General features: G+C 40.9%; 1 protein-coding gene across 5 annotated transcripts in view; it reads left to right on the top strand.

Annotated features, from left to right (window-relative positions):
* PCNX1 (pecanex 1) overlaps positions 1 to 20,185 on the top strand; it is a 75,931-nt gene extending 55,746 nt beyond the window's left edge. For all 5 annotated transcript variants that reach the window (XM_075282863.1, XM_075282862.1, XM_075282861.1 and 2 more), the window contains 19 exons: positions 354 to 459; positions 936 to 1,028; positions 1,132 to 1,282; positions 1,383 to 1,524; positions 1,967 to 2,144; positions 2,978 to 3,086; positions 3,272 to 3,401; positions 3,574 to 3,632; positions 4,315 to 4,530; positions 5,052 to 5,305; positions 5,584 to 5,814; positions 7,783 to 7,883; positions 8,570 to 8,720; positions 9,111 to 9,341; positions 10,425 to 10,699; positions 11,469 to 11,677; positions 13,183 to 13,607; positions 15,952 to 16,092; positions 17,189 to 20,185. In XM_075282863.1, the coding sequence (XP_075138964.1) occupies positions 354 to 459; positions 936 to 1,028; positions 1,132 to 1,282; positions 1,383 to 1,524; positions 1,967 to 2,144; positions 2,978 to 3,086; positions 3,272 to 3,401; positions 3,574 to 3,632; positions 4,315 to 4,530; positions 5,052 to 5,305; positions 5,584 to 5,814; positions 7,783 to 7,883; positions 8,570 to 8,720; positions 9,111 to 9,341; positions 10,425 to 10,699; positions 11,469 to 11,677; positions 13,183 to 13,607; positions 15,952 to 16,092; positions 17,189 to 17,329 (3,343 nt within the window). In that variant the 3' untranslated portion in view covers positions 17,330 to 20,185. The remainder of the gene's footprint in view (positions 1 to 353; positions 460 to 935; positions 1,029 to 1,131; positions 1,283 to 1,382; positions 1,525 to 1,966; positions 2,145 to 2,977; positions 3,087 to 3,271; positions 3,402 to 3,573; positions 3,633 to 4,314; positions 4,531 to 5,051; positions 5,306 to 5,583; positions 5,815 to 7,782; positions 7,884 to 8,569; positions 8,721 to 9,110; positions 9,342 to 10,424; positions 10,700 to 11,468; positions 11,678 to 13,182; positions 13,608 to 15,951; positions 16,093 to 17,188) is intronic.
* The last annotated feature ends 4,134 nt before the right edge of the window (positions 20,186 to 24,319 follow it).

The raw sequence follows: 24,319 nt of genomic DNA, 5'->3' as shown, positions 1-24,319 counted from the left end.
GCTCTTGGTTGCGGCATGGCGGGGAAACTGCCTCAGTGCTGCCATGCATGCAGAGGGAAGGAGGACGGGTGCGCGGGGGAGGCTGGGGCCGCGTAGGAGGTGATTCGCGCAGGGAGTGAGGACGGCGCGGACAATGTCGTGGTTAATGCTAGTAAAAACTAATCAAAACTTTATATGTACCCCAAATTGGTGCCAAATAAAATTACAACTTGCCATGCATATAATAAGCCCTCACGTAGCTTTGTTGACAGAAAAAGTTATGATTTTTGGAAAACAAAAATGTGGAAAAAGTCATATTTTATTTATTTTTTATTATTATTATTTTAATGTTATTGTATTTTGTCTGGTTTTAGCTCATTGGTGCAATCAAAACTCTTTCCAAACAATGAGGATAAAAATCCAGAGGACCCTCTGTCAGAAGTGAAAGATCCTCTTCCTGAGAAGCTAAGAAACTCTGTTGTAAGTGCTCTTGAAGTAGTGATTTTATGTTTTTTTGTCATGGTTCTGTGCTTTATGACTGAAAAATGTAACCAGCATCAACTACAGGAATGTGCACTTAAACATAGCTTTGTCCAGTAAACTCGGCAAGCTGCCCACATCTTCAGCCTCCTCTCCATTTATTCTTTGCCTAGGTGTTTCGACTGGTTTAAGGGACCCTCATGTTACACATAAGGTTTGAGTCCTCTAGGCTCTTAGAGCAGTCTTTTGTTATACAGCCGGGATCAGAAGAACTTTTAATCCCTACTGTGATCCAGGACCATGGCATGATCAAAGCAGACTCCTGTCTCTGTTCCAATCACCATGTTTCCCACTGACCCAAACTAACATCTAGTGATCCATCTCCTGTCATAGAAGGGTCCCCAGATCATCAATCTGCTATTGCAAACTGTACCCATTTAAGGGTTTAAATAAAGTTTTTGTTTACTCTCTTGCAGAATGAACGGCTTCAGTCTGACCTAGTTGTCTGTGTGGTCATAGCAGTTCTCTACTTTGCAATTCACGTCAGCACTGTGTTTACAGCATTACAGGTAACTTGTTTTTGTACTTCTGAATATAAGTTGTATTCATACACGTCACCGAATGTGTAGACTGGATTGATTCTTTACTAATGCGTTTGATTCTGTTTTGCAGCCTGTTCTGAGTTATGTTCTCTATGCAGTAGTTGGTTCAGTTGGTTTCCTTACTCATTACGTTTTACCACAAGTACGCAAACAGCTTCCCTGGCATTGCTTCTCACACCCGCTGCTAAAAACAAAGGAATATTATCAATTTGAAGTTCGAAGTAAGTTATTCACGGGTGATATAACACTTAGGATGCTGTCTCTTAGATATTAACAACTTTTGTTTAAAAATAACACCCCCTTTTTTTTCGTCCTCCCAAGATGCTGCTCATATGATGTGGTTTGAAAAGGCTCATGTCTGGCTGCTCTTTGTGGAAAAGAATGTTATTTACCCACTCATAGTTCTTAATGAACTCAGCAATGGTGCCAAGGATATAGGTAGCCCTAAGAAACTTGGTGCAGAGTGAGTATGTTTAAGTAGTAGTTTTCTAGCTTCGTAGGAAGTGATGTGATTGTGCTGTTGCTTTATGATGAGTGCGGATCTGATGTCTGGGTACATAATCCTAAGAATAAAGGGGATGGAGAGCTGCTTGGCCTCTGAATTGCCTTTCAAGTTTTCCCTGTAAAGTGGCAGTCACAGCCACCTGGCTTTGCAGGAAACTGCAGCCTTTGCCCCATTGTTCATCTTTAGTTCCCCGCTCAAGCCGTTGATGGATTATCATTGTACAATGCTAAAACAGTTCTTCATTTGTATGGATGGTGGGATCCCAGAAGCTGAATCCTAACAGATCAGATCATATAATGTATCCTAGTCATATACTATTATAGTATCCAGTTAATTTAAGTAAGAAAACATTTTTTTTTAGACTTCATCACATTTACTTTTGTCATTATTTTCTCAACAGGGTTGGCGCGTTGTTGATCACTATTGCTGGAATGAAGCTGCTAAGGTCGTCTTACAGTAGCCCTACCTGTCAGTATGCCACGTTCATCTTCACTGTACTCTTCTTCACATTTGATTATAAGGATTGCTCAGAGAAACTCCTGCTAGACCTGTTTTTTATGTCCATCCTCTTCAGCAAGGTATATAACCAAATATACATTTTGTCGTATTTTTCATGCGTTTCTGTATATTTAAATAATATTGCTGTTCTGTAGTGGTTGCCTTAGTTGAAATCTGTTGTATAAACTGGCCACATCATCCCCTAGACAATCATACCATTTCATTTATTAATGGGTTAATTCCTGTATAAATGAGGCTTAGCTACAAAATCTCCAGTCTGTAGCCTTTGTACAGTTAATAAGCTAATTAATGGCAGAGAAGTCTTACTAAATATTCTTCTCCACAAACTTCATTTATCATCTGCAGTCACAGAGTAGGTGATAAATGTGAAATTCAGCGCTCGGATAGTCATATAATGATGAACTAAGCATTGGGTACATATGTGCACTACACACATGGCACTCAGAGACCCCAACCATATGTTGCATAGGCCCTGTTGGTGGTGGTTTAGTTTTTGTGTTTTGTGGGTAGTGTTTTTTTCTTTTCTTTTTTTTTAAGCTTATTTTAATGTTCTGCTTGAGTACAGCAAACAAATTTATAGCTAAGGTAATTAAACACTAAGCATGGACAGTTGGCCCAGATAATACCATGTGCTGTCACAATATTAAAAGATTGAGAAGCCCTTACCGATCCTGAGGATAGGTCATCAGTAGTTCAGTCCCGAAAAATCCCTTTAATCACCTTTTCAGATGCTGGCTTATAATGTACATGGGCTAATAACCCGTTTATGTTTGCACATAGGTTACTTACCATCTAGGTCCCCGAGTTCTCTATGTAACTGTTTGGCTGCCATACTGTGTCATGTCTAGATTTTGTAGAAAAGTTCTAATTAATCTTCTCTACTTTGTTTCAGCTTTGGGAACTGTTTTACAAGTTACGCTTTGTCTACACTTACATTGCTCCGTGGCAGATTACATGGGGATCAGCATTCCATGCCTTTGCCCAGCCCTTCGCCGTACCTCGTATCCTTTATGCTTTTAATAGTTATTACTATGTTTGTTTTCACCAACTATTATGGGTATGGGTTTTTTTTCTGTTGTCTTTATAGTCAGCAGTGCTTGTTGCCGCTTCTGTTCCCATCAGTCGCTGTCCCTTATGGGGCTTATTATCTAACCAAAGGGTCCGTTTCCTTAACTTACTTCTTCAGATTCTGCTATGTTGTTTGTCCAAGCAATTGTGTCTGCTTTATTTTCAACCCCTTTGAACCCTTTTCTTGGGAGTGCAATATTCATCACTTCATATGTGAGGCCTGTAAAATTCTGGGAAAGAGACTACAAGTAAGTCCTTGAATGTGTTTCATTACGTTGCCATCATCATTAGGCATATTTGTTCCAAGATGTAAAAAGCTTTCAGATTTTAGAGTAGTATGTATTTTTCATCAAAAACCATTCTCTCCAGATTGATGAAGTATTTAATGGATTCTTAACTATGTGTGGTTTTATGTTGCAGCACAAAGCGTGTGGATCACTCAAATACAAGGCTGGCCTCACAACTCGACCGAAATCCAGGTGTGAAGTTACTTTCTTTAATAGAATTTTTTTTTTTTTTTTTTAGCTTCATTAACTATGCTTGACTTTCATTTACTTATTTCTACAATGTGGCAAGAAAATCTACAAGAGTAGACAGAATGGTAACAAGGGCCCCAACTCTATATACTATACATGGTGTTTTATTCTGTTGCAATAGTGTGATTTTTGGATCTTTTCAGGCAACAGTTTGTATGCTGTTGAATTTCTTGCACCCCTAAGTGCACATAGGGATAACTGTATAGTGGAATAATACGTAATGTGATTTGACAGAACATAATAGATTATGATGTAGGGATTCCAGTGCAGGGCTGCTGCACGCTGCGAGGATGCTATATGTGACTAAGTGGTGGTTGGATCCCTATGGGCACAAAGGTCATAATGCGACTGCCGTTTTTGCACCTTCTGTAGGTAACATCCTTGATAGGACATTCTTGTGACTATTGTAAAGAATCTTGTTTGAAGTATTGCTGTTGATAAAGATTATATATTGCTTATGATATTAAAACCTTAAAAAAATGTCCTATAAAGTGAAATAAAGCTTACTGTGTATATGAAGTGGTTATCAAGATCTTGCCCATAATAAATTCTGATAATTTGACATTAACATTTTTTATCGAGATCTGTTACTGCAGGATTAAATTAGTATTTTTTTGTTTTATAGGGTCAGACGACAACAATCTGAATTCAATTTTTTATGAGCACCTGACGCGCTCCTTACAGCACAGTCTCTGTGGAGACCTCCTTCTTGGTCGTTGGGGCAATTACAATACAGGAGACTGTTTTATCCTCGCCTCTGATTATCTCAATGCTCTTGTCCACCTCATAGAAATTGGCAATGGACTCGTCACCTTTCAGCTTCGAGGCTTAGAATTTCGAGGTACACTGCTTTGTCGATCTGTGGCATTGCCACAGCTGTATCACTTATTTTTAGTTTTCTTTGCTTGCTCTTTAGCTTTGACAGTTAGGCCAGATGCTCATGGGGGCAAATGAAGAGGAATTTGAGGCGGACATCCATCTCAAATTCCTTTCCATTGCACTGCTCCATCACATAATCAGCGAGGCTTCTCACGCCACGCACTCTGTAGCAGAATTGGCTGTGGAATCCATGGCAAGATCGAGCAGGATTTTTATTTTTTCAGCAATAATTGATGTGGGTTCTGGACCCCTACAGATCAATGTTATGTTCTGAGATACCATACTGCTTAATCCTTTTCAAGTTAGGAAATGTAAAGTCTATCTAGTAAATCCGAAATGTTGCATTTTTTTATTACCTTTACAAATGTGGTAATTGTCTGAATTTGCATAAAATGGCACATTTCAGTTGCGATTAGATACCGGTGTTATGCCACAACTATTGCACATATTTACAATTTTCTCTTTTAATTTCATAATTTTTAGGTACCTACTGCCAGCAACGTGAAGTAGAGGCCATCACAGAGGGGGTGGAAGAGGATGAGGGATTTTGTTGCTGTGAACCTGGACATGTTCCCCACATGCTGTCTTTCAATGCTGCCTTTGGACAGCGGTGGCTTGCATGGGAAGTCTTGGTGACAAAGTATGTTTTGGAGGGTTACAGCATTACAGATAACAGTGCAGCCTCCATGCTTCAGGTTTTTGACCTTCGTCGGATTCTAACTACCTACTACGTTAAGGTATGGAATGTGTATAGTATCGGTGAAAAAATATGTATTCTTCTTAAAGGGCTTTTCTGTGAGGTTTTATTTTATTTTTATTTATTTTTTTTTAATCTTCTGGCCTATCTTTAACATTGCAGTAGTAGCACTGCCCCCAGGTACTGTGCAGTGTACTGAGCCCACTGCTTCCTGTTTCTTACACTGTACAGTAATGGAATCCTTTTCTCTAAGAGCTCTTGAAAGCAATATGTACTTTTGAAAAGCCCATGGTGACGTGTTATTGGTATTTTTCATAGGGTATTATCTACTATGTGACAACCTCTGCAAAACTGGAGGAGTGGTTGGCCAATGAAACTATGCAGGAAGGACTCCGACCATGTTCAGATCACTGCTATGTAGATGTGGATCCTACATTTAATCCAAACATTGATGAGGACTATGATCTTCGCCTGGCTGGCATTTCAAGAGAGAGCTTCTGTGCAAGTTATCTGAACTGGATAAAATATTGTTCCTCCCGCAGAGAAAAGGTGCATGAATAGTTGGTAATAAAAGAAGCTACGTAACTGTTCTCTGCTGGCATTGGGGTTGGGGTCGCTCTTATTTTTGGTGTTTATTTACGTTAAAGTATATGACACTATGAAATGCAATACAAATAGATTTTTTTTTTTTTTTTAATAGAATTAATATGTACCTGAAAAAAAAAATTGAACATTGTCTTAGATTAGAGTTCTCAGTTACTGTACAGGTACCATTAGGCTGAAACATTTTTTTTTTTTTCTTCTTGAACGTGCAGCAATATTTACCACATAGTGGATCTTTTGTTAAATAAAAAAAACCCACAGAAATGCTTTTTTGTACAAGTGTAATGTATGTGGGATTGGAACAAATGTGCAAAGTGTCTGGCGCTGTAGGATTTGAACTTGCAGCAGGTTAACTTCTTGTCCCACGGGTTTATCATGGTATTCAGTCTTTCCCAGCCACAGGTGTAAAACCTGCAGAAGAAACTACGGTAGATAATTTCAGCTGCTTTTTTGCTAAAGGTGGTATTTTAGCCTAAAGGCTAGTTCACACGGGGCAAGAGGGGGCGGATTTTGACGCGGAATCTGCCTCAAAATCCGCCCCTCACAACGGAGGTCTACGTAGACCACTAGCGGTTTTTTTTTCCCGCTAACAGTTTGTTCCCGCTAGGGGAAAATAGAAGCTAGCTGCCCTTTCTTCAGGCAGATACCGCGGCTGATTCAGCTGTGGCTTCCGCCTTGCGCCAGCACCCTCCGGACTAGGCCCATTCATTTGGGCCTAATCCAGAGCGGAAAGCTGCAATAGGATGCCAGTGCACTGCACCAGCATCCTGTCGCTGCAGCCGCGACGGAATGTGTTCACGCGGAATCCGTGTGAACTAGCCCTAAGTGTCATAACAAGCACATGATATATAAAGTATGCTACCGTATTTTGCGCACTATAAGGCGCACCGGACTATAAGGCGCATTACCCATGAGCGCCTTATAGTCCTGCCTAGGTTCATATATAAGGCGCACCGAAATATAAGGCGCAGCACTGTCCGGTGCGCCTTATATGTGATTGAAAGCTGCGGCCGGCAGACTTTGCCGGCGGCCGCTTAACCCCCCGCGTGCCGGCCACTTCTATTCATTTCAATGGCACGCTTCCATTGAAATGAATGGAAGCGCTCGGCACGCGAGGAGTTAAATGGATTCTACCAGTAAAAGAACTTCTTCCTTCTTGATCACGTCGGAATAGCCTTAAAAGGCTATCTTTTTACCATAGCCAGCGCCGCCTTCTTCCGCAGCTCCGTCTCTGTCTTCTTTGGGCCTCATGGATGACGCATGCGCAGTCGGCTCTAACAGGCTCTAGCAGCCAGAGCCGACTGCGTATGCGTCATCCATGAGGCCCAAAGAAGACAACACAGACGAGGACACGGAAGGCGCGAACACAGCTCAGGGAGAAGGCGGCGCTGGCTATGGAAAAGGTAGGAGACGAATAGCCTTTTTAAGGCTATTCCGACGTGGTCAGGGGGAAGAAGTTCTTTTAATGGTAGAATCTAGAGTTGAGCGAGTACTGTTCGGATCGGCTGATCCGAACAGTACTCGCTCATCTCTAGTAGAATCCCTTTAAGCAGCGGCCGCCGGCAAAGTCTGCATGCCGCTTCCATACATTACAATGAGAGTGCGCTATTCAAATAGTTAGAGATGAACGAATACTATTTGAATAGCGCGCTCCCATTGCAATGTATGGAAGCGGCATGGAGACTTTGCCGGCGGCCGCCGCTTAGCTCCTCGCGTGCCGCCGCTTCAAGCCTTATATAAGGCGCACCGGACTATAAGGCGCACTTTCGATTTCTGAAGAAATCGAAGTATTTTATGTGCGCCTTATAGTCCGGAAAATACGTTATTAAAAAAAAATGGTAATGTTGATTTACTTTCTGATTCATTGATGTGGACTGTTATTTTCATTTTCTGCGTTCGTTGGTTTTCTTTCAGCCTATCGAAGCAGAGAAAGATTCCCCTCTGGTAACACTTTGCTATGGACTCTGTATTTTGGGGAGAAGAGCTCTTGGGACAGCATCTCATCACATGTCCAGGTAAATGAGCTGTCTGCTATTTCCGGCACAACAAAATGGAAAGATTGACGTGCTCCAGAATAAACTTTTAGACTAAGGCCAGATGCAGCAAATCTGCAAAAAAAAAAAAAAACCGGTGTGGTGGAAACGCATCAAGGTGTTTTTGTTTTTGTTTTTTTCTCCCTCAACTTTTTTCACAAAAAGTCTAGAATTTTCTTCTATGGACTTTCTGCTTCTATTATACCTATATAGAAGACGCCAGTGTAATTGACATGCTGCGATTTGTAAAAACACTTGTTTTTTTTTTGTTTTTTTAAATCGCAGCATTTCTGCTACAGATTTTTTTTTTTCTCTGCAATGCGTGGATGGGATTAGCCAGAAACCCATTCACTTTGCATGTAGTGTACAACAAAGCCTTTATGCAAAGTGGGGCCCACGTCTCTTGCATATGGAATAAACTTTGAATTCCTTGGCAGCAAGTTTGCACTGACATGTGAAAGGTATTGCAGTATGTGAATAAGAGCTGCTGTTTTTGCTGATATGTTATTGGGACACACAAATGTATCTTTTCCAATGTTACGAGGCTGCACAACCCACAGTGCCATCATTGTTTATATAAAGTATAAAGCCTGTGCTATTAATTGTCTACCATTTCAGTCTGTTCTTTGCTGTACATTTCTAACTATCTTTTTTCCCCCCTCTCTTAGTAACCTTGAGTCTTTTCTATACGGTCTACATGCCTTGTTTAAAGGAGATTTTCGCATCTCCTCCATTCGAGATGAGTGGATTTTTGCAGATATGGAATTACTCAGGAAAGTAGTAGTCCCTGGAATCCGGATGTCACTAAAACTGCACCAGGTTTGTGTTGAGAAATTTTTGTATTGGATCACGTAACAAAATGCACCTAAAGATAGATCAGGCTGCAATGTATATGAATGAGTAATGCTGTTGGTTGAACGATCATGGCAACTTCTCCAGATTTTTCCATACACGTGTTCTCAGTTTGAGCATGAAATTTGTAATAAATAAGAGAGGGCCAAAACCGTTGTAAGACATTATCACATTCCTTCTCTTCCCTGACATCCATCATCAGGAAAGAGTCTGTGGTTCATTTATAAACTTTGGATGGTCAGCTGGTTCTATCAAAATTCAGTGTGTGTTGCCAACTTCAGTATTGAAGGAGTGTCGATATGTATGTGGCTGTCAATTAATCTTTTGCATTGTCTGCTCTGCTTTTCTGTCTTTTAGGATCATTTTACATCTCCAGACGAGTACGATGACCCTGCAGTGTTATATGAAGCCATCATGTCTCATGAGCAAAATTTAGTAATTGCCCATGAGGGAGATCCAGCATGGAGAAGCGCTGTTCTCTCAAATTCTCCTTCACTGCTTGCCCTGCGCCATGTCATGGATGATGGGACTAATGAGTACAAGATTATTATGTTAAATAAACGCTATCTCAGTTTCCGGGTTATCAAGGTGACCAATTTTCGAACCCTTTTCACTCTTTGCTGTCCAAGAGAATGCACAACTAATGACTTGCATATTAAAGTGTAACTCCAACCTATGGAGAAATGATCCTTTTTATATAAGCTTCTATAACAAACTGTAAATAGCTGCAATGACTGGCCAAAGACCATATTGCTCATCTGTGCACTAGGTGGCAGAGTGGCCTGCTTTGCCTACTAGGTTCACGTATCCAGCAGCATAGCCAGAGCTATATTCCATAAATGGTGATATTCAGCTGAGGTTTGTCTTTATTAATCCAAAGGGCGCATACAAAAAGATGAATCCCCAATGTGCCTACCTACACGTTTCAAGCGCTAAACTCATTCTTAGTAATGCCATGACTAAGAGCAAGTTTACCACTTGAAACCTATAGTTTGAACTTAACTTTTTATGTTTGTGTCCTGTGGATTAATAAAACCAAAAATTTTAGAAGAGGGAGGGATAGTGATTTTTATAAAGTCTGGGAGCCAGCCAGCACTATGACTAAGACCTACAACACCATTAGAAGACCTGGTGTTGATGGCTGAGGAGCTGTTCTATTCTTGTCAAGCTTCAAAAATCAATTTCAAATACCAGGTTTGTTTTTTGAGGCTTTTTTTTTTTTTTTTTTTTTTTTTATAAAAAAAAATATATAAAGTTGCAGGATTTTGAAGGTTTTTTTCTAACCTCATTAGTGGTGATAGTCTGTTGTCTTGATCGATTGCCAATGGATGTGACGATGAATGCAAGAACTTTCTTTACTGAGAAACCCAGTCATGATTCCTCATTGTGGCCAGGTTATCTTCTTGTGCATGTAGTGTTCCTGCCTGATAACCCAGCCATAAGAAAAAATGTTTGTCAATCTAATTTTGGATTATTTTAAACAAAATCTTTATATTGTACAATTTTTGGCAAGTAATGTGAAGCCTGGGAGGCAGAGTAGGATTATTGTGCATTCTCCTGCACTATTTTCAAAGGCTTATTTTGTACAGTCACTGCAACACGCAAATCCCTATATCCCTATATTAGCTATATATGCCCTTAATGGAAGATCATTTTCCTCTCTTCTAACAGGTAAACAAAGAATGTGTTCGTGGCTTGTGGGCTGGCCAACAGCAGGAACTAGTTTTTCTCCGGAACCGCAACCCTGAGAGAGGCAGCATCCAAAATGCTAAACAGGCTCTCAGGAACATGATCAACTCTTCTTGTGACCAGCCTATTGGATATCCTATTTATGTGTCCCCACTAACAACGTCCTACTCTGACAGCCATGACCAGCTCAAGGAAATTCTTGGGGGGCCCATAAGTGTGGCAAATATCAGGAATTTTATTGTTTCTACATGGCACAGGTAAAGGGAATCTTCATTATAAGGCTTACATGCACACAACCGAGTATACAGGCCAAGTGGGGGCCGATTTAATAGCAGAATGCACTGAAATGACGACAGATTGGTGTTGACTATTTACTTTAATGGAGGTTTTGTTCTGTATAATCATCACGACGGAATGGAACATCAGATAACCCCATCGGAAGAGCCTCGGTCTGCACACTTGTTTGTTTGCTTGAGGACTAAGTGGGTCTGCTTTAGTAAATGCTTACATTCCTCAAAACAAGTGAACAGTTCGGAGGCTAGAATTACACATTTGTGGTGGTTGTTTGAGCTAAAGCCCAAAGTAAATCCAGCAGGAATAAGTATATTTCCTGTTCCCTCTGGCTTAGGCAACGACCCCCCCCCAAAAAAAAACTGGATAAAGTACTCACTTAAAGTGCCCCAAAAGATCCCTATGTGATTCCAGCTTCAGGACTCATTTCTTATTACTCCTGGAAATGTATGAGTAAAATAATAACTCATTGTAAAGAAGTCCCCTGTCTACGCGGTACTTTGTTACCCACAGATATTGTCCTTTCAGTATTGACAGGGCAGAGGTGATGGACAGTTAGCTATTTATTGATATATTTCCAGGAGGAGCAACAGAAGAGTGGCCTGATGAAGAGCTCAAAGAAAGACTTTAGAATCTCTTCTATGTAAAATATTAGATCAGAGAGCAGAGGTCCTCCTTTGGACTTTCTAACTTGCAATTTCGTTTACCTTGACTTTGCTGTTTGTTTTATTTCAGGTTAAGGAAAGGCTGCGGAGCCGGGTGTAATAGCGGTGGAAACATAGAGGACTCAGATGCTGGAGGCGGGACCTCCATAAACAGTAACAACCCTTCTAATGCAAATGACGCTCAAATCAGTGTATCACAAGGGGGGATTCCTGGGGGTACAGGACATGTACAGACTTCACGCCTCCAACCTCCAGGAGTCCCTCATTTATCAACCCTAGGTAAGGTAACCTTGTTGCATTTAGGAAGTTACCAGCAAAAGTTCCTTATCTACTCTTGAACTAGCTGATGTCCATTCATTTTCATGCTATTCCTTAAAGGGGTATTCCCATCTGGGATATTTAAAGGGGTTGGACACTTTCAGAACAATATTGACAAACAAATGTACAATAAAAAGATATACAATTTTCCAATACACTTTCTGTATCAGTTCCTCAGGGTTTTCTAGATCTCTGCTTGCTGCCATTCATTCTGTTACTTCTAGTAGATAAAACTCTGACCATGGTCATGTGATTTACGGTCCATGGTCATGTGATGAGCACACAGGTGCACAGCTGATTACCAGGCAGATGTCTGATTACTGTGCTGTGACTGTAACGAGCGGCACCTGTGTGCTCATCACATGACCATGGACCGTAAATCACATGACCATGGTCAGAGTTTTATCCACTAGAAGTAACAGAATGAATGACAGCAAGCAGAGATCTAGAAAACTGAGGAATTAATACAGTAAGTATATTGTAAAATTTTAGAACTTTTTATTATGCAAACCATAACATTTGTCTCTCAATATTGGTCTGAAAGTGGACAACCCCTTTAAGGTCTGATAAATGTTAGATAGATGCAGGTTCCTATTCTGGGTCCTGCATCTGCTTCAAGAGCAGGATTTACCCCCCCATTCTTTTTTCCCCCAGCTAGTCTGCTGTGAATGGAGAGATGGCTTTGTTTGTTGTTGTTCATCCATTTCTATGAGTTCCGAAAATGGACACTTAGTTTAGGGAACCTTCACATCAGACATATCCTGTGTATAGGAAATATAGTACATAGAGATGAAGTGGCCTATAATACAGTGCCAGATGTTCACTCTCAGGTCAAGATCCAATGTTGTCACCTAGGGCTCGTTCACACGTGAGCCCAGGGGAGGTTTTTGACAGCGGATTTCACGTCAAAAACCTCCCCTTACAATGGTGGTCTATGCAGACCGCCAGGCTTCTTTTTTCCGCTAGCGGTGGGCTGCCGCTAGCGGAGAAAAGAAGCGACCTGCCCTATCGTCAGGCGGAAGCCGCGCGGCTTCCGCCCCCGGCAGCACCCTCCTATGTCGGCTCATTCATTTGAGCCGACAGCGGAGGGGAAAGCCGCGGCAGAGAGAGACGCGGCTCGACACGTCTCTCTCGGTGTCAAAACCCGCGCGGGCAGTTCACGTGTGAACTAGCCCTTAGAATAGGGGAGATAAGCGTTCACATGCTTTCTCAGCTCTTTCAGTTCCATATTCCTAGATAAGAAATTTGACAACTAGTTTCATCTGAGTCGTTGTATAATCTTGCACTTAGATTTAGCCATATGTTTCTTTGTAGGAAATGTGCCTATTTTCTATGTATCTTTCAAACTTTTTTTTTTTAATCTACATTCTCAATGATCTATTAATATTGGATTCCACAGATGTCATAAAATATTGTAATTTCTTAAAGCCACACTATATTAATATTTGGTTGCCTTCTTGTTTTAGGAACCAGCCACAGTTCTCACTCCATGCAATCAAGCCTTGTCAGACATTCCCCTGCTCGTGGCTCCGTGGCCAGTCAATCATCTTATTGCTACAACAGCCGTCACTCATCCCTCCGGACGTCCAACACAGGATTTGTGCCTTGTAGGCGATCCTCTACCAGCCAGATCTCTCTTCGTAATCTCCCAACATCCATCCAGTCACGTTTGTCCATGGCAAACCAAGCAGACCCCACAAGCCAGTCAGTTATGATCGGCCTTCCCTCCTCTAGCAGCTCCAGCCAGAGTATACCTGCATGCAAACGGCACACTTTAGTGGGGTTTTTGGGAACCGAAGGGGGAAATCTTATTGAAACACAGTCATGTGGCAATTCAAGTCCAGCAACACATTCAAGAGCCAAAAAGGAAGACGTCATGTACAGAGTACAGGTGAAGACACTTTTCATGTAGTACTTGTCTGCTTAAGCCAGCCGTACACATGGTAATGATCGGCCTCTGGGTTGTTCATACAACAGGCTAAACTAAACAATTGGGGAATCTGTTCAATACAAGGAAAAAAAAATCTTGATCCCTGGGGATGTGCAAAGTGGCAAGTGATCAGCAAAATAATACATAGTCTCAAAGCTGCTATTTCCTAGCCTGGCAGATCACATTTTCACAGACACGTGTCTGCCACCAGCTGTAGGGAAGGACCATAGGATTATGATGATCAATCGAAATTGGCCTTTTATTTCATGTGTATGGGTGGCTTTACACTTTTGTGTATACATTGTACTGCCTGACTGCTCCTTAGTTAGTCTTAGTGTTATGTGAGCCATAAAAGCTTCCTCGCCGTCACCCTGTGATCCAGTACTTGTCCTCTGGTGATTTCAATAAAGTATTACAGTTACGGATAACCAAACTTTTTTGCCCATCTCCTGCTAAGTTTCTTGTTTCTAAGAAATACAGTACTATTATAGAAATGGTTTAAAGCCAAATGTGTTTTGCGTCCATGAGATACACAGCACATGGATGCAGGTAAGTATTCGTGCATTGTTTTCTAGCCTTCCAGAGCTGGGTGCTTTTAATTCAGTGGTCCCAGACAATCCTATTAATTCTGAGAAGACCTTAATACAATCTTTGCGGTTGTATTCACATGTACTTTTTTTTGCAGGTTACTGTAGCTTAAGGATGTTATTGTAAGGCTCTGTTCACATCACATTTGAGATAGAATGATGTTAGGAAAATTTCCCAAGAAAATTCCTGTGAAAGCTCCAATTTTTTTTAGAGCCTTGCATAACTGTTGTCTTAAAGTAAATCTGCCCTATGTAAGAGTAGGATATGATGAGAGAAGCTGAGGTATTAAATCATTTTAGAGGATTCGGGGTAGGATAAAGCCTGACAGTGAGGGTCTGGCTTACCCCTGTGCAGCCTTCTGCGTACACACTGGTAACGTTATTGTGTGTAGTACATAGGATTCTTTAGCTGACCATACATGCATGATATCACCATACTTGTATGATGTCACCATTGACCTAGCATTGCATCAGCTACATACAATAGGTGTCAGTTTATCTATCAGAGTTGTGGAGTCTTTAGACCAAATCACTGACTCCAACTCCTCTAAGTTTCCACAGCCTGACTACTTATGGAAATACACATGTGACAAGCTATGCATCTAATTTTACAATAACGGTAATCTTTTATAATTGGAAACAATAATTTGATTTTAAAGTCGGTAACTTTTTCCATCCCCGATTCGCTCTCTACAGACCTGTTATCTACTCCCTGTACATAGCATGTTTACATAGCCGCTGCTGTAAAACATATTATTAAATGCTGGGCAAGGTAGCAGCCCCCCATAATAATGTACCAAAAATAGAATAAAATCTTATTTTACTATCTGGATGTAATGAAAAAACAAAGTGATTTCCTTTAACAGCAGATGTGACTAAAATATGTTGGTCCTGCCAATAATCTGCAGATAAATACCGTATTTTTCGTATTAGAAGACGCACTTTTTTCCCCCAAAAATTTGGGGGGAAAATGAGGGTGCGTGTTATAGTCCGAATGTGGAGCATCGCTATGTCCCTGCTGCTGTTGGCTTCCTGCAGCGGCAGGAGCGTGGCAATGCTGCAGGCCCCCGGCACCTGTGCCGGCGTCTAAAACTCTTCCCATTGTACGCCATTCTATTGCCAGGTCTGTAAGAATAATGGCGGCCGCTCTGCTGCAGAGCGGTCGCCATAGCAACCGGGTCTCCACTATACGTGGAAGCCCAAAGCTAATATCCGCAATTAGAATGCATTCTAATTGCGGGCATTAAAACTTAATCCCCCCCTTCCCCCCAAAGTGTAGAATACCCCCCGGGGCTGGTCCCTACTGGCCCCATAACTTTAAAGTTGCAGGCCGGCTCCTGCGTGGCGGGGTCGCAGGAGCCGACCTGTTCTGGTGACAGCTGGGAGCCTAATGAGGCTCCCGGGCCTGTCACTGCTATATTACTATTGCGGTTGGTCCATGACCAGCCATAATAGTAATGTAGAAAATCTCCCATAGACGGCAATACACTCCCATAGTCCGTAAAATACGGTATCTTGTGTATGGTTAGTTAGAGGTGCTGTCAGCATTTATTCTGCTTTTTAATCAGAAATCCTGCCCCAAATCCTATAAAACTATCTCTCAGCCATTCTCCCTCTACCGTACGCCGCTGTCAGAAATCACCTGGTAGGATTTATATATTGCTTTTTCAGTATTTGGAAATGTTTTGATCCAATGTCCTATTTTTTTCCCTTCATAGATTGTGGATCCAAGCCAGGTGCTTGAAGGAGTTAATATATCCAAAAGAAAAGAGCTGCAATGGCCGGATGAGCTAGTGCGGCTAAAAGCCGGGAAAAATAGCTGGAAAGACTGGAGCCCTCAGGAAGGCATGGAAGGCCATGTAGGTTTCTTCAATTATGATGATTACTATTAATATCTCCAAGGGAGAAGCTCATTTTTTTTTTCTTTATCCTTGATGACAAATTTACATTGTTCCATCTGTCGGGATATTTTTAAATTAATAAAGTATTTTTCTTTTTGTTTGCTAATGGTAGTTGCTAAGGACACAAGTTTTTGCTCGTCAGAATCTAATTCCTGTGCCGCATATCTTGGGTATCACTCAGATTTGTCTCAAGTGGGACAGATTGTTGCACTGCTGCTTTAATAAACAGGGATTACTTGTAAATATGAGTTTTCAGTTCTACGTTATTTTTCCCAAATTTGGAGGATTCACAACCGAAGAATCACCTACGTGCGATTCCAGTATGCGTTTGCTTGGCATCTTGAATACACTTAGGTCTAGATCTCAATGCAAGAAATGAACAAGGCCTATGTTAATATAATTCACCATTGTTATGGCTGTGCCCACATGGAGTTCTTTCCTTACCATGACTCACATCAGCTTGTAGTTGTCTAACCTAAGACACCAAGGTCTTGCTACTACATTGCAACTAATGCTGGTGAATGTGGTTGCAGCCAAGCCTTGCAACATGACACTTACCAGAAATGCCGACCTACTGTATCACTGCAGGATACATTAGTTGCAACTTGCAATGTGACATTAATGTGGTACTGCCGCAAGTCGCTGTGGCCTTAGCCTAAAACTATAACTTTTTAGTTTGTGATTTTATTTCAAAGCTGGTATTTCCCAATCTAAATTGCAGTTAGAAAAGGGGAAGTAAAGGCAATGTACCATGTTGCAAGCCCTGACAGAGGCAAATGTTATGTCTATTTTTGACATGTAATGTTATTTACAATTTTTTTCATTTCCTCTACCCTCGAGCGTAAAAACCTTGAAAGTAGATCCTGTATTTTAATGGATTTACAACATTGTATAAGAAGCACCAAATAGAGATATATTGATTTGATCTCCATGTGAAAACGGACCAAATGAAATGTGAGTACCTTGACAAGCCAGACATCTAACGCTAGTCTCTCTCTTGATCTCTCTTCCCTTCTTTCTCTCTCGCTCTGTTCTTTTGTGTCGCTTTCCACAGGTAATTCACCGCTGGGTGCCTTGCAGCAGAGACCCTTGTAATAGGTCCCACATTGACAAAACTATCCTGCTGATTAAGATTGAGGACAAATATGTTGCTGTGATAGAGACTGGGGTGCTTGAGCTTGGGGCCGAAGTGTGATTCTGCCGTTCAGTCATCTTTCGAAGCTTTCAGACAGGAATGAACTATTAACTGTTTGGGGACAGAGTTCAAGATGGAGAAGGGCTCTGACATAGCCCAAACATGTAAAATTATTATTTTTCTGCGTTTGTTTTAATAACCTGCGGATGTTCACCTGCATAAAGAGTATAAACAGAAAAAAAAACCCTATAAGACCATTATCTTATATGTACAATGGAATAATGCTATGCATTTCATATGCTTTAAGTCAGAAACCTATTGAATTTCTCCATGCAGAATATGATCTTCATATTTTTCTAATTTATTTGCCAAAAACAATTGCCATGTCTCATATTGTAGCATGTTGTGTTATTTTTTTCACATTACATTTCTTTCAAATGTGCAGATTTCTTTTCCATCTTATTTTATACACTGCAGAGGACTGCATTGGTTTTTTGTGTTCCCTTCTCAATTTTTGTTTTTTTAATTTAGAAAACTGCACTAAACCATTTTTTCCTACAACAGTGCACTAAGAGAAAAAAATCTGATATTGGTCAGAGTGTTTATTTATAAATATATAAATATATATAAATATACAGAAATAACCTAATTTAAATTGATTTTTATGGAATTTAAGCCTCCCGACTCTCCGCCTTCCCCACCCTTTGAATCCTTCCTATACATGGCTTTTGCCATTGTACTATAGAGCAGTGGCTTACTGTAGCCAATCATTCAGTTTTCCAGAAAATAAAAAGCAGTATTTCCAGAAAACACAATGCCTGCTTCTAATCCACTGCATCACATTGTATGTGTATATGTTACTTTCAGGAAAGTGTGCAAATGTTGGACTTCTTCAGTACCAGACATGCATTAGATATACTGTATACATTTACATTCACCTAACTCAAAAAAAAAAAAAAAAGCCTAAAAATACAGTAGCGCCCAAAGAGGGTATATACACTATGGGATGTATTTTGTAGGTGTCACAATTGATTCTCTTTTGCTGACTAACAAAATGGGATGTCTGCAGATTTATAGGGATCTGTCCCAATAGGCTAACCCTTGTCTACAATGCCTTACAAGGTCAAATGGACACCATAGAGGGTGGTCTCCTACTCCCTAATATTGTTCAAAAGTCCCCCCTCACCTGATCAGTGGGAGCCTGAGTAGTTGGACCCTCACCATATAGATAACTTGCTTTGATGGGAACATGGGTTTCCAGGTAAACCTGCAAAGCCATGCTGTTTAAGGTGTAAGGATAAGGCCAGACAAGACCGCCATGACGTGTCCTAATTCACATGGTTAAATTTAGTCTATGAAACTCAGTCTGTGTGTGACCCGTATTTACTAGACTGAACATTGTGCCTGGAAATGGTCTCTTAGCAATATAGTGATCTATGATGCTAGGAGTCCCTGCCACCTAAAGGAACACTGTCCCATAGTGATTACACTACAGAAATATGTATGTCTAGGAGGCAGGGACTTCAAGAATCATAGATAACCATTCCCCGGCACAACATTAGGGTTATCAGATTAGTGGATGCCATTTCACCCCTGCCATTCAACTGGTTCAGACGAGCTCTGCAGCCTCTTCACTGCATACCTAGCCCAGCACTGTACATCATATAGCAGCAGTTCTTGGTATGACAACCCTATCCTATTCACTTGATTGGATCTGAGCTGCTGCACGACTGTGACCAGTCAATATGACATTGTTGGCCTGAGTTTAGGAGCGGTGCTCATCTGAGCATGTCAGCCTCTTTAACCAGATGATTAGGGGTGTCCTGATATGGGACCCGCACCAATCTAATATTGATGAGTCAATAAAATGACTGCCAAACTGTCCCCTAAATTTCAGCATCATGACCTCCTCTGAATCTAACATGCGAAGGTTATTGGAATACAAGGGTTAACTGCAGACACCCCAGATTATTAGATTGAGTAGAGTTTGGGTATGTAGAAAACCACAATTATTCCACATTCTCCTGGTTAATTTTCAACTAATCCTTGAAGCCTATAGTAGTCTGACAGCAGGCATGTCCGCTTCCGATAAAACAGGGGCCTCCTTCTCTTTGCTTTAGAGAGATGAATGAATCTGAGGAAAGTTTCTGCCACTATGTAAACATATCCAGATTATTTTTCCTTTCCTATTTTCCTCCTCCTTGTAACTCCCTTCAATATAAAATGGACGTTTTGAGTATTTATAACTGTGACAATGAATTATACATGTGTGTTGTCAAATATGTTTATTAGATTGATATCCATGCATTTTCAGGATGTGAGAATACCTTGTAGATGTGTTTTAATACGATTCCTATACCCCTGCCTCAGTCTTTCTATTGAAATTGATGCTTTTGAGTTCATCGGCCTCCAAAAAGTGTGGTCAACACTTGGCAAGAACAGCCCATTTAATATGAATGTTCTTTTTTTGATGTTTTTTTTTTTTTCTTTTTTTACATTGCCTTTACTTTCCATTTTTTAAATCCTGGAAATATTCTTATTTATTTGAAAGATTTTCATTTTGTATTCAATTAGGTATAGAAGCTCAGGAAAAGCTGTGTGTTTTGATCATTTTGCTATATGTTTCTTGTGCTGTTTAGAAACTTGGGCGAAACGCCGAACGTTGGAATGTTATCAATTGATTACAAAATAATTTAATTTAAAAAAAAAAAAAAAAAAGTGCCCACGAGTTAATATTTATTTTATTTGATGCTTGTGTTTCATTGTATTTATCTTTATACATCACTTTCTGAATTTGTTCAACCAAAGTGCTTTGGATACGTAATTATATCAACCTTCAAATCCATCATGAACTGTGACCTCTGTAAACTCATGTAATCCAGTACCTGGATGGGAATACGGACAAGCTGACGTCTCTTATTTTCGGATTTGTTACATACGGGAAAGTCCACTTGGCAATGATAGAATGTAAAATGGGGGGGGTGTATTAGTAGTTTTTAGACGCATATAGAAACACACATTAGTGATCTCTCTGCCAAAATTAAAAAAAAAAAAAAAAAAAGGGAAAAAAAAAAAAAGTCAAGTGCCCAGTCCAAGTTTCAGGTGTTTAGGTTGGATAGGTCATCAATATTTTATTCCGGACAACCTGTTAAGGACCCCTATATTCATATAATCACCTTAGAAACGTATCCATATCAGACTGGTGTGGGTCTGACTTCTGTTATTCAGATACAGATGTTGTTCTGCTATTCATAGTGCTTCAGTCTCTTTGTTTACCAGGCCCAGGTCGTACATAGTGTATTAATTGTTTCTGGTTTTGCAATTTCAGCCCTAATCACTTAGGCCGGGTTCACACAGGGTATTTTGGACTGGAACCTGAGGTGGAGGCATCGAGTCGCGCACTCCGCTCTGGATTAGGTCCAAATGGATGAGTCAGGTGGGAGTGTCTTCAGGCGGATTCGTGAGGTGAACCCAGCCTTAGATAGGATAGAATAGCTGAGTGATGGTCTGTCAGTCCCCAAGAAGAGCTTACAGGCCTGGCCTGATATTGATGACTTATCCTATCAGTATAAAAGTCCCAGAATACACATTTGTTTCTCAAATTTTATGACCTTTTGTGGTGAGAAAAAGAGCTGTCTTTATAACCATAACAATGTATTATTACAGATAACAAAACTGTAGGAGACATAGGCAGAATTTGTCACAAAATGGTAATATACAGTGACTGAACATCCCAATATACAGGCAACCACAACGGAATCCAATACACAGTAAGAGAAATGTCTGTATGTGATATGATGGAGTCCAGTTTTTCTCAAGAGGGATCTGAAATTTAGCAGAAGGGTAAAGAAATGAGAGCGGCAAAATAGGGAACATGAAAGGGAAAAGTGCAAGGGAGCTTATCCCGATGATCCTTCTTTAGGACAGCTACTCCATTTGATGACTACCTATAGGATAATGTTTACACTGTCTGGTCAGCATTTTCTACAAGTATTTGTAAGCCAACACCAAGAGGGAAGCCTACAGAGAAATAAAATATAATGGAAAGATTTTCCTCTCTTCCATGTTTAGGATCCACTTCTGGTCTTGCCTTACAAATAGTGATGGAAATATTGACCACAATACTGTAAACTGACTGGGGCTTAAATCCATAATAAAAGTAAGAGGGGGCAACATGGTGGCTCAGTGGTTAGCACTGCAGCCTTACAGTCTTGGAGTCCTGGGTTTGAATCCTGCCACGAACAACATCTGCAAGGAGTTTGTATGTTCTCTCCATGTTTGTGTGGATACTACAAAGACATACTGTTAGGAGGGAAAAAAAATCCATAATAGAAGTAAGACCTTATTCACATGGCTGGGTACAACATGGACAGTACACAATCACATTTATTTTGTATACAGACATCCATGCACTGATTTTTATTTTGCAAGCCAGCCGTGCTCATTGGAGTCTGGAGGTTCAAGAAAATCAGACTGTGCAATATTACCTGTATCTTATACACTGAAACAGATAGGAAGTCTTCCACAAATCAATGGGACTGTGCGTGGTCATGGAGGTCACAATGCAGGGCTGCAATGTACAGATTTGAGAACAAGATCTTATTGTATCTACTCCTGACTCACCAGGCATGTTCATTTTAAAGAATTCTCATTGGGTATGCTCACAGGTCACTGGAGAGATAACCATGGAGGACAAGATTATTAAAAATCCACCTGCTGTTTATGAGGAGGGGGTAGTACTGATGTTATTGTTGTCGGGGACCAAGATGAGACTTAAAAAAAAAAAAACACACACATTCCATTCACCCACTGCAGTTGACCTCCAATACAATCACTGGGGCCAGGCAGAGCTCTAATACAAAGGGGTCCATTGAATCCCTTTCCATTAGACAAAAGCCTCCTACTACTCTACAATGGATGTACCACAGCACTTAATATTCACTTATGTCAATGCAGGAGGCAGCACCAATATCTGAGGGCACCTCTGCATGTCTTTACCAGAGACACGTGGAGATGCCGACTTAGTGTTACCTGCTGAATACTAATGGGGCAACTGGAGGCTCCCAAAGAGTCTCCGGAACCTTTATACTGTATGGGGGGCTAATGGAGGGTACATTATCACTACTGATAGGGAACTGATATACTACTATTATTTTGTAGGGGTGCCCTGTCTCTCAAAAGGTTGGGAAACAATCATTCACGCCACTGATTCGAGCCCGGTCACATAGCCTGCCGACACCAACACCATCTCCGGTGTAGCAGTGCTGGCCATGCACTCAGCTCAGCTGCATCTCTGGAGTAGCTGAGCTGAGTGCACGGCCAGCTCTGCTACATCTCGGCATAGGAATGCATTGACCAGTGTTGATTGGCCGAATGCCATACAGAGTACAGCATTCAGCCAATCAACACTGGTTCTGCCAGAGGAGGTGAAGTCTAAGATCGGTCCACAGCAGTCTCCATTCTGGTCCGATCTTAGACTCCGCCTCCTCACAGACGAGTCTCCGGGAGAACCAGCGTTGATTGGCCGTATGCTGTACTCTGTATGGCATTTGGCCAATCCACACTGGTCAATGCATTCCTATGGGAAAAAGTCAGCTTGCGCGTATCGCAAGCTGACAGGGATCCCGACCAGATAGAGCCCCAAAGAGCTGTGTGAGTAACATTCCCACCTAAATAAAGGTAATCCCTAGTTAACCCTGCCTGTACATCTATCCCTGTCTCACAGTCACATAGTTCACAGCCCCAAATTAACCAAATGTTAAATCCACCATTTGTATAAATTAGAGGTCACCTGATTTAGCCAGCCAATTACTTTTTCCGATTTTTTTTTCGATGCCTCCGTTGTCGTAGTTCCTGTCCCACCTCCCCTGCACAGTTATTGGTGCAAAAAAAGCGCCAGGGAAGGTGGGAGGGGATACGGATTTTTAGTGCGTTTGCCTCGTGGTATTTGATTGTAATTGAATACCTCGAATGGCCTGATATTCGATCGAATATGTATTTGATCAAACAGTGTTCTCTCATCTCTACTTACCATCCATTTTCCCATAGACGTACATGTCACTTTCACTTTGAAATAACTCTGGCTGTGTTAGCCTTAGAGAACTAGAAATGGGATAGCTAGGTTCCCAGGAGCCTCTTAAGTGTCAAACACTATGTGGTAGGACCAATTTAAGCTCTGATACGTGACAAACTTATTCAACCGGATGCAAATATTTGAGCTGAACTATCCAAAGCCGAAACAAAACAAATCTTCAGAGGTTCACCCATCTCTACCTGTCATATTTCCAAGCATAAGAATAGGTCTTCAGATAGGGTGTTACTAATATCAACAAAGATTACTTAATAAATAGAGACCTTATTTTTCACAGTGCTACAAGCAGGGCATGACATACTGAGCAACATGTTAATTCTCATTTTGCACCATCCGTTGTTCATTTATTTGTGGAAAGCCTCTGGGGTCACAATGACCACTTTAGCCCGTGCTAAATTTTATTAGCAGGTGTAATTTCTAAAATTAGGTCACATCTTGGTACTGTCCATTGCACTGGTGCTCTACAAATGTGTTGTCTCCTGAAAACGATTCCCTCGAAATCTGCCTAATACCACGCCTCCCATTCTGTGCCTTGTCCTGGTCTCAAACAGCAGTTTTAATCCACATGTGGGGTCATACGGAACAAACTGTGGGATGCATCTTCTCCTTTAACCCCTTATGAAAATGAAAAATGGAACTAAGATGAAACTTTATTGAAAAACAATCAAATTTTACTTTTGACAACCCACTGCTTTTTTGTTTTTTCATTTTTTTTATGCAATTCAAAGTTTATTGATTTTCAACAAGGTACAGAGGAATAAGAGACAAAGAGAGAAAAGGGGCCAGCAAAACAAAAAAAGGAGGGAGAATGAGGAAGGGGTCAAATAAATGAATGAGATCTCATCTCAAACAGGGGCACAGATATCTGCATGGTCCGGGCGCCCCTGAAATGGGAACAACCATCCCCAGCATCCCATAAAGGGAAATAGAAAATATGTGGGGGCTCAGTCTTGATTAAA

Source organism: Leptodactylus fuscus, chromosome 7, assembly GCF_031893055.1.
Source record: "Leptodactylus fuscus isolate aLepFus1 chromosome 7, aLepFus1.hap2, whole genome shotgun sequence".
Taxonomy (NCBI): domain Eukaryota; kingdom Metazoa; phylum Chordata; class Amphibia; order Anura; family Leptodactylidae; genus Leptodactylus; species Leptodactylus fuscus.
Note: the sequence above shows the minus strand (reverse complement) of the source record. Positions and strands in the feature narration are given on the sequence as shown.